Genomic DNA, 10,606 nt, shown 5'->3' with positions numbered 1-10,606 from the left:
TGTTCAAAATCGAGTAAATAATCAAGTAAAACCAGAAGAGAATAGCAGTTCAATCTTCTGGAGCAGTTACCAAAGTTACAAACATATGTCATACATAAACTGCATCAATACTTTGTTTTCAACTGGATATAGCTGCGGGGAATACCAAGTTCCCGTAGAGGAACTATCTATATAAGGATAAGCGTGCAGTAAAGTAGTATACTGCAATTCAAACATTATTCTCCATTCCTTTGATCAATATGAAGACAAGTGCTAAGCAGCTGCAAATAATGGATGCCATTTGTCTATTTACTCTTGTTTTCATGTTTATTGTTATTTTAACAGTTGCTGATGAAGTGGGAATTTTGGCGATGAGCAAAGAAAATGGGAAAAGCAGCCTCTCAACATACATTGTTCATCTTAGGAAACCGGAGGGAGTCTTTGCACAAGCAATGGACTTGGATGATTGGTATAAATCATTCCTTCCCGACACCGTCACCGATCAACCAACACGGATGATTCATTCGTATCGGAATGTTGTGACAGGATTTTCTGCGAAGTTAACAACTGAGGAAGCAGAAGCAATGAGAAGAAAGCATGGGATCATATCTGTGAGGACTGAAAAAGTATATTTCTTACAAACAACACACAGTCCTGATTTTCTGGGGTTGCAACAGAATCTTGGATTTTGGAACCAGTCAAACTATGGTAAGGGAGTCATAATTGGGGTTTTAGACACTGGAGTAACCCCAGGTCACCCTTCGTTCAGTGACGAAGGAATGCCTCCGCCGCCTGCGAGATGGAAGGGGAAATGTGAATTTGAAGGTGGGTGCAATAACAAGCTGATTGGTGCAAGAAGTTTTGTAGAAGGTGAGATAGGGAATCCGGCTGATGAGGATGGTCATGGCACTCACACATCAAGCACAGCTGGTGGAAATTTAGTGAATGGTGCAAATGTTTTTGGCAATGCCAATGGCACAGCTGCTGGCATGGCACCTTTAGCTCACTTGGCAATGTACAAAGTATGTGGAGCAGACTGTTCGGAAAGTGCAATATTGGCTGCAATGGACGCTGCTGTTGAGGATGGAGTGGATGTTCTCTCACTCTCATTAGGTGGTGGTTCAGTTCCTTTCTATATGGACTCAATTGCCGTGGGAGCATTTACAGCTATTCAGAAGGGTATATTTGTGAGCTGTTCTGCTGGAAACGACGGTCCTTCCTATGGTTCCTTATCAAATGAGGCTCCGTGGATTCTTACGGTTGGAGCAAGCACCATTGACAGGACCATTGCAGCGGTAGCGAAGCTAGGGAATGATTTAACTTTCGATGGTGAATCCCTTTATCAGCCTAAAGGTTTCCCTTCAACGTTACTGCCTCTTGTGTATTCAGGGGCAAACAGTAAGGCAGCGTCGGCATTTTGTGCCCCTGGATCATTGAAAGATGTTGATGTCAAAGGAAAAGTGGTTTTGTGCGAACGAGGTGGTGATGTAGGAAGAATTGACAAAGGCCAAGAAGTGAAAAACAATGGTGGCGCTGCCATGATCCTCATGAATGATGAACTTAATGGCTTCAGTACCATAGCCGATCCTCATGTGCTTCCGGCAACCCATGTGAGTTACCAGGCGGGTTTGAGCATCCAGGAGTACATAAACTCAACAACGAACCCAACTGCTACAATCATGTTCAAAGGTACCGTACTCGGAAAGCTATCGGCTCCTGAAGTCACTTCTTTCTCCTCAAGAGGCCCAAATATGCAAAGCTCAGGGATCTTGAAACCAGATATCATTGGCCCTGGTGTGAGCATTCTAGCTGCATGGCCAGTTTCAGTGGAAAACAAAACAAACACGAACTCAACATTTAACATGATTTCTGGAACCTCAATGTCCTGCCCACATCTCAGTGGAATTTCAGCTTTACTCAAAGGCTCCCATCCAGAATGGTCTCCAGCTGCTGTCAAATCTGCAATAATGACCACAGCTAACTTGGTTAACCTCGGAGGGAACCCCATTGTTGACCAAAGAAACATTACCGCTGACATCTTCGCCACTGGTTCAGGTCATGTTAACCCATCAAAAGCGAATGACCCTGGACTCATCTACGATATTCAACCAGATGATTACATTCCTTACTTATGTGGATTGAACTACACCGATGATGAGGTTGGAACCATTGTTCAACGATCGGTAAACTGCTCCAATGAATCAAAAATAGCTGAAGCTGAGCTAAACTATCCTTCATTCTCTATAACATTATCTGCTAGTTCTCAGACATACACGAGAACGGTGACAAATGTTGGTCCAGCAAGCTCAACTTACACCTACCAAGTCCTTGCGCCAACAGGGGTGGATGTTAGTGTAAGACCCGAAAAGATTGGTTTTACAGCGGTGAACCAGAAGCAAACTTACTCGGTTACATTTAGCAAACAAAACAACACCAACGGCCTCCTATTTTCCCAAGGACTTATCAAGTGGATTTCTGTTCAACATGAGGTTACAAGCCCCATTGTTGCCCTATTTAAATGAGAAAATAGTCCGAGCAGCTTGAGCTTTGCAGCAACGTAAAACTGAAGCAATCCCATGCAAGGCCAACTTTTCATACCAAAACTGTTTGCAACTGTATCATGAATATTATTTTATTATCCGCAGCCGGCTCAAATATATATACATATCTTTGAAAGTACTGAGACAAGCATATCAAACAAGTACCCTTAAATATACATTCAAGTAAATGAACACTAAGACGGCATCTTTGTTGCCGGTTAAACTTGATTAGAGAAATAAATACAAATGAATAGGATAACTATAATACTCCAACACCAGATGTTAACATATATTGAGCCTCGCATGAAGAAACATGCCATCTTTCTCCTTCTTGCTAGTATATATATTGGCTAGAGAGGAGCCATTTTCCATCAAACATGGATATGAGACACTTCCTATGTTTCATTTTCCTGTTCAACTTTCATTCTTTGTTTGTTCAAGGAAATGAATTTTCTTCTGCAATTGGAAATGAGAAGAACAAGTTCCAGACTTACATTGTCCAAGTTGAGCAGCCTGATGTAGGAGTTCGTGGACAATCAGAGAGCTGGATGTTGAAATCTGGCACAAATCTTTTCTGCCATTGATTACTGCAAGCTCAGATTCGCAGCCAAGTATGGTTTATTCGTACAAAACAGTCATCAGCGGCTTTTCAGCTAGACAGACAGCGGAGGAGTGCAGGCCATGAGAACGAAAAAGGGATTCATCTCAGCGCGTCCTCAACGGAAACCACGTACACAGACAACGCATACACCACGCTTTTTGGGGCTGCAGCAGGAATTAGGAATATGGAAAGAATCGAATTTCGGCGAAGGTGTGATAATTGGCGTGCTGGATGGTGGAGTTTTGCTTGACCATCCTTCATTCAGTGATGAAGGAAAGTCACCTCCACCGGCAAAATGGAAAGGAAGACGTCAATTTACAGCCTGTAATAACAAAATAATTGGTGCAAGGTCCTTCAATATTGATGGAAATCTGATAAAGGAAACTGCGGTGAACCGCCTATTGATGAAGATGGACATGGGACTCATACAGCCAGCACGGCTGCAGGTCGGTTTGTAAATCACGCTGAAGTGCTGGGAATGCCAAAGGTACGGCTGTTGGGATGGCACCACTTGCTCATCTGGCAATTTATAAAGTATGCTTCAGAGAAGACTGTGCAGAGAGCTACATACTAGCTGCACTAGATGCTGCTATTGAGGAAGGTGTCGATGTTCTTTCAATCTCTCTTGGTGAAGAAACTGTTCCCTTTTTCCAGGACAGCATAGCTGTAGGCGGATTTGCAGATATGAAGAAGGGAATATTTGTTAGTTGCTCAGCTGGAAATTCTGACCCTTCCGACACCACATTATCAAATGAAGACCCATGGCTTCTCACAGTTGGAGCAAGCACCATAGATCGAAAAGTTGTAGCCACGGCAAAGTTTGGAAATGGAGAAGAATTTGACGGAGAATCCGATTTCCAACCCAACGACTTTCCTTCAAGCAGTTACCACTTGTTTATGCCGGCATGAACGGTAAACAAGAGTCATCATTTTGCGGTAAGAGGGCACTGAAAGATATAGATGTCATAGGCAAGGTGGTTTTATGTGAAAGAGAAGGTGGAATAAGCAAGAGTCGCTGAAGGACAGGAAGTGAAAATGGCTGGTGGTGCTGCCATGACTCTCGTGAATCAACAAGCTGATGCCTTCAGTCTTTCAGCTGATGTTCATATTCTTCCAGCAACCCACGTAAGCTATGCTGCTGGTCTGAAGATAAAAGCTTACATAAATTCATCAGCAGCACCTACAGAGACAATCTTATTTAGAGGAACCGTCTTAGGAGATCCGACATCTCCATCTGTCTCTTCCTTTTCGTCAAGGGGCCCTAGCCTGACAAGCCCTGGAATTCTGAAACCGGACATTATCGGTCCAGGCGTGAATATTCTAGCAGCATGGCCATTTCTTCTTGACAATAACATGAACTCGAAATCCACTTTCAATTTCATGTCTAGAACATCAATGTCATGCCCTGATCATCCCAGTGGCATTGCAGCCTTGCTCAAGAGCTCTCATCCTAACTGATAACCAGCTGCCATTAAATCCGCTATGATGACTTCTACTGACTTATTCAATATTGCAGGCAAACCCATCGTTGATGAAACACTTGAGCCTGCCGATATCTTTGCTACCGGTGCCAGCCTTGTTAATCCATCTCGGGCAAATAACCCGGGACTCATCTACGATATCTAACCTGATGATTATATTCCATATCTTTGTGGTTTGGGCTACAAAGATGAAGTTGGTATAATTGCACATAGATCAGTCAAGTGCTCAGAGAAACCTAGCATACAGGAAGGAGATCTAAACTATCCATCATTTTCTGTCAAACTGGGACCATCTCAGGCATACATGAGGACTGTGACAAATGTTCGAGTGGCAAATTCATCCTATGAAGTTAAGGTTATAGCTCCAAAAGGAGTTGATGTGATTGTAGAGCCTACCAAACTATACTTCTCAGAGCTAAACCAGAAGGCAACCTACTCAATAACATTTACTCCAGTTGTTTCAACCTATAAAACTGGTGAATACGCTCAAGGGTATCAAATGGGTTTCTGCTAAACATTCTGTTAGAAGCCAATCGCAGTTAAGGTTCAAGTTTTATTCACCTCATCGTATGTGCAAAATAGTTTTGGTGAAAATGACCCACTCAACAGTTATCAATGAATATAAAAATTTCTATTAAAAGAACGTCAGTACTTCTTTGTAGTATATTACATGAATATCAGAAGATTGGAAGAGATCATAGTAAAACTTTGTTATGTCTCTTATTTGGCCATTTCAAATGAAATTTGATTCCTATATATATATATGCAGACAATCATCCAAATTGATATTTAACTAAATAGTCATCACTTAAAGATAGATATAATTATTTAAATAGGAACCCTAAACCCTAAAATAGACAACCTTGTGTAAACTTGTATCAGATAATTTTTTTTATCACAACTAGTCAAAATATGCAATTTTATCACACATTATGGTGAATAATTGGTGTATGAAAGAGGGAATAGATAATGAAGGAGTTGGAGCATGTACTGCCGTTGATATATGTACAAGTTCGCAATCTGCCCCTTGTAAAAATTCTACAATCAGTTCATAGAATAAGTGCATATATGTGTACAACACGACGAAATTATGAGTCAAAATCGCATCTCAAGTATCGATTTGAAGAACATTTTTTACTTGCACTAAGTCACCACCTTGAAGTAAATTTGAGCTCCATCAGATGAAAATGGACAAAAGAAAAAAAAACCATGCATCTCCAGCTGTAGAGCTGGAAAAAACCCTAGGGTAAGTTATGCTTCCTCTTGCGAGAATGGCGACGCTCAGTTACCAAACCCTTTCAGCAAATGCATCAAGCTGAGTGAGTAAAAATGCAAATAATCAAATTGAAATATTCAGTGCTAAATTTGTATAACTCACGAATAATCTCCATGCTTTCCACTAGTCAACTCTTGTCCAGTCTGAGATGGTGTCGTCACCTGCTAACAACACACTACTATATTAAAAACATTAGGTTCTGTATACATGTCTCTGTGCTTGTGCAACAATGCAAGATCAAGCTATGGTGTATATAATAAATCAGAAGTACCAACACCCAATCAGAGACACGGATACTCATTTGCTGCTCCTAGGGCAAGAAAGGGTACAGGACGAAGTTCGGACCCTGTATGAAAGAAAATCTAAAGAGAGGACATGTACTTCCATACAGAGTTGAGATAGTAGTCTACCAGCTAGTGTTCTATAACTCTAATACAGCTAACCAAACAGTCCAAAATAGGATCCCGGGCATCTTGACAGATGCTATTAGCTGGTGGTAGCATATCATAAACATAAGTAACTCTTATTAAATTATTGACACATTTAATGGACTGACTAGGCAACTTATGCAGTAATGCATTGAGAAATAATGGTAGTAGATATAAAAGTACACAAATAACCAGAACCAGAGTCATTAAGAGAAAGTACACTGACATGGCGGCATAGTTGTTTGCTGATTCTGCCATGGGCTTCTGGGTACTCTTCATATGTCTGCAGCAGAAATCAAGAGTAAGACATAAAAAAGAACAAAGATTAAGATATAAGCAAGCAGAGAGGGTACTCCTATTTTTTCCTTTTGCGGTCTTTGTCTATAGACTGGTCATGACTCATGCATCAGTCAAAAGTTTAATAAAGTGCGCCAATCTTAATGTCAGCAGTTGATTAAGGAAACACAACATTGAGAACATGGAAGATGTGACAGTTTTCACTATGCTGAATTCTTCCCAGTAAAGAAAGAGGAACGTAAAGTAATGGTTTAAGGACTCTTGGTAAATACTAACCTGAGAAACCTAGCTTCTCTGATTAATCACATTTTATACAACCACAAAGAAAGTATCCACTTAGCATAAAAGGATATAAATTAAACTCAAAACAGAATATTAAATAAAGCACAGACAGGTCCCCTATTTCAAGGAAATCGCCCTCAGTCAATGTACTAGCAAGAGGCATACTATGTATTGCTTGCTTGCTTTCTGCACTAAAGTAATGCTTTTCCCCCCTCTTCTTTTAGTCTATTTGGAATTTTCTTGTGGACTTTAGAGTCAATGGTTGCTGTTTATGAAATTATCATGAGATGTTTAAACTTTTCAAAAAATGTAGACATATCATGATTGGTAAGATTTCAGTTGATGTGAGAATTTTTCATACTTGCAAATTTTGATGCTCCCATAGTGGTAGGAAAATAGTCGGTAGCCAAAGTATGTGGAATGAGAAAGGGATTGTAAGGCATGGGCGTACCAGCCCAAGACATGCGCAGTGGAGGCACATTATAATCTTCATCTCTTAAAGAATATGGAGGTTCGAGGCAAGGCCTTTTCAAAGCTAGATCATCCCTGCTAAAACCATTCCAGTGTGAATTCTTCAAATTCAACAAGGCTCTCGAATTGACTTCAATAGAATGCATAACTCGAAGATACCTGTTCAGTGAAACATCCACATCGTTACTCACATCTAGTAGCTCACAAAGAGCTTCCCCTATATCTTGAGGTAATTCCTACAAAGAAAATGTGAATCCGAATCTTAGTGTAAAGGGGGGATGCTTATTAAAAAAAACAATACCATCTAATATAAGGAAACCTGGCAATCTCTGCTGATTTTGACTCGCTTGTAGTCATTCAATGGGTTCTTAAGGTATAGAGTTTTTTGGAAGGGCAGGTGATTTAAACAAAGCCATTTGACCTTAAAACTCCAGCCCCAAGGATTACCTTTACCACTTCGTTGGCTCCAAACATTGTCTCGCCTCCATCCAACAGAAGATATCATTTGTGCATAACCATGGAGGAAACCACTCATGTTGACACTAAATATTAAAATAACACTGCCAGAATTCTGCAAGACAAGAAAACCCCCCAGTATAAAACATCTAAAAGATCACATAAATGATTGCACATGATTAAAGTAAGAGGGATTTAACATGAAAAGCTTCTTCCGGAATTGGCTCATTCATGACTTGAGTAGCCAAAATTCCTTTTTTAATCGATAGTTGAATATTTTGGTGGTTCAAACTCTTAATGATGAAATATCTTGTATTACACAATTTGTCCCTTTTGTCTGCCACCTGGGAATGCTCTAGCTCTTGTGACCTAACAGGATAACCATCGCCGTTATCTGATAAAAACCAGATTGACACTTCATGAATAAAACATGAAAATATAAATTCAGAAAGGCATTTACCGTATAAATGATTCTGTACACTATGAGAATTGTAGAAAGTGGGCATAGTCATCAGCAATGTGTCCATAAACTAGATTCATTGTAACAAACCTTGGCCGCCAGAACCAATTTACCAAAAAGAGAAGAAGAAAAAGACTATGTAGTTTCACTCCATTAACAATGCATACTATCCTAAATACTGTATCACAAAGAGAAGTGAACACATTTCACTCCCGCTATGCTGCTTGTTTCCTGTTTAAAGTCTTATCTTCGCAGTTTCCATAACCATCAGCCAATCCAAATGAAAAAATAAGTTCACTTTTTATGGATTCAGATGCAAGAAAAAGACTGTAGTTTCACTCCATTAACAATGCATACTATCCTAAATACTGTATCATAGAGAAGTGAACACATTTCACTCCCGTTATCCTGCTTGTTTCCTGTTTAAAGTCTTATCTTTGCAGTTTCCACAACCATCAGCCAATCTAAATGAAAAAATAGGTTCACTTTTTATGGATTCAGATGCAAGAAAATGAAGTTATGATGACAGAGCTAAGATACAATCAACGATGAAGGTAGAGGCAGAACACCAAGTTTTACCATAATCCATTTGATACGTTAGATGGATACAACCCTTACACATCTGCAAACCTTATAAACATTCAATGTACTTGTTGTCTATCCATGTCAGAAAGCCTAGATTTATTTTATTTTTCTTGTAATGAAGTGTACTATAGATGGATAAATATTTCTTATTAATAGCATAATTGGACTTCAAAATTATGTGTCCCAAAGGGCCATATGTTTGTTCTGAGCAAGGAAAGGAAGGAGGGAGATCATCACTTCTTTTTATTGCCTTAAAATAATTGCCTACAACCAATGAACCAAAATCATGTTGAAAGATGGAAGCATATATATGGGAAGACGAATTGCTCATCAGTCAACAGTAGAAACATGTAATGATGTGTTAAACAAGAAGAACAGGCACCATAACTTTACCTAATCATCTGAATTTCCCATGTCATTTTTCCATTCAGTCACTGACGAATCAACTACAGATGCATTTTCTCTTGCAGTATCAGAAGACATATCCTTATTCACCTCCACCAATTACTATGCACATGGATGTAAAAAGTTTGAGCCAGACTCTGCTGCAGGACAAAGATTCAAGCCTGACTCTGCAGCAGGACAATGCAACTGTAGTTGGAAAAAGTAAAGTTTAGCAATCCTATTCAATATAAACAGTGTTTAGTATCAAGAATATCTACCACCACCAGCAGAAGTGGAGATAAATTACGGGTAGAAGGAAAAAAAAAGTCATAAAAGTATAAGAAAATATAACTATTCTATGTCAAAAGAGTGGGAGTTAGTAAACTAAAAACTAATTGCGTAAAGGAATTCCTCACGTTTTCCTTCTACCATTGTTTCTCAGCAACCAAGCAGACATAAAACGAAAAACAAGAGTTGAAAGAAAGAAGTGAGAGCAAGTACCTGTTTGAGAGGGGAAACCAAACAGAAAGCGAAACAGGAGAGTGTTGAAGTAGAATTACCAAGTGATTGCCTAAGTGTCTGTTTCTTGTCCTTGCCCGGCCGGTAGTAAATGAACCCTAACTTTTGTTTCCCTTTATTACTATTATTATTTTTTCAATTTTCGTTTCTTGGAAGTTGGAACTGAACCTCACAAATTATACGCTGAGGATATGTATGTGTATTTTGACCTTGTGCTTTATCCCATTCGCTGTGTCATGGCCCAGCATGTGGAATTAGGGATTTACGAAGGGGAATTGTGAAATTTGACTGGGCTAGGGATTTCTGGAAAAGTCATAGGGGGAGAAATGATACCACCTTATGGGCATGTGAAGTCAATTGAGGCGCACGTGACTACTGGATCTCTTGAAGAAGAAGTGGGCCGAAAACGAACAATGGTCCATTAAGCCTGCATTGCTATCCGATAACAAAGGAAGACAGTCGAAGAAAGGGGAATCAATTCTGTTGAGGAAGACATCTAGTTGTCATCTTTTAGTACAACAATTGCTTTGCTATATATATGAATTGCAACCAACAATGGAAGTTTTATGAATGAAAATACATCTGAATTCCTCTCTCAAATCTTTTTTTTTTCTAAGTCCCTTTCTTATAAAATTCAGCTTAATCTTGACATGCTGATTTTAAGATTGTCGATCCAGCAGCAGCAGCAGCAGCTTTAGAATGGTTGAAGGCTGTGGTGGACAAACAAGATAACTGTGCTTGTGTGCGTGAGCGAATCAGAGAAGATGTGCGTAAAAAAGATTCAAAGTGGGCCAATTCAGTTTAAACCCAGGTGCTAGATATGGACTATCATTGTACTTAGGCATGA

General features: G+C 39.6%; 2 protein-coding genes and 1 pseudogene across 2 annotated transcripts; 2 read left to right on the top strand and 1 right to left on the bottom strand.

The window, feature by feature from the left end:
• The first annotated feature begins 239 nt into the window (after positions 1–239).
• Positions 240–2,560, top strand: LOC120139982 (subtilisin-like protease). The gene has a single exon (XM_039155066.1). It carries the CDS (start codon positions 240–242, stop codon positions 2,499–2,501), a length of 2,262 nt encoding a protein of 753 aa, XP_039010997.1. The 3' UTR covers positions 2,502–2,560.
• A 336-nt stretch (positions 2,561–2,896) lies between these two features.
• LOC120139980 lies at positions 2,897–5,239 on the top strand (annotated as a pseudogene).
• Positions 5,240–5,589: 350 nt separating this feature from the next.
• LOC120139979 (YTH domain-containing protein 1-like) lies at positions 5,590–10,020 on the bottom strand. Its single transcript, XM_039155065.1, has 8 exons — positions 9,742–10,020; positions 9,253–9,447; positions 8,012–8,341; positions 7,675–7,926; positions 7,515–7,591; positions 7,246–7,430; positions 6,532–6,588; positions 5,590–6,038 (listed from the first exon to the last, which is right to left on the bottom strand). Exons 2-7 carry the CDS (start codon positions 9,337–9,339, stop codon positions 6,581–6,583), a joined length of 939 nt encoding a protein of 312 aa, XP_039010996.1. The 5' UTR covers positions 9,340–9,447; positions 9,742–10,020; the 3' UTR covers positions 5,590–6,038; positions 6,532–6,580.
• Positions 10,021–10,606: the final 586 nt, after the last annotated feature.

Source organism: Hibiscus syriacus, unplaced genomic scaffold (genome assembly GCF_006381635.1).
Source record: "Hibiscus syriacus cultivar Baekdansim isolate YM2019G1 unplaced genomic scaffold, ASM638163v2 tig00110777_pilon, whole genome shotgun sequence".
Taxonomy (NCBI): Eukaryota; Viridiplantae; Streptophyta; class Magnoliopsida; order Malvales; family Malvaceae; genus Hibiscus; species Hibiscus syriacus.
This window is presented reverse-complemented; position numbering and strand designations above follow the sequence as displayed.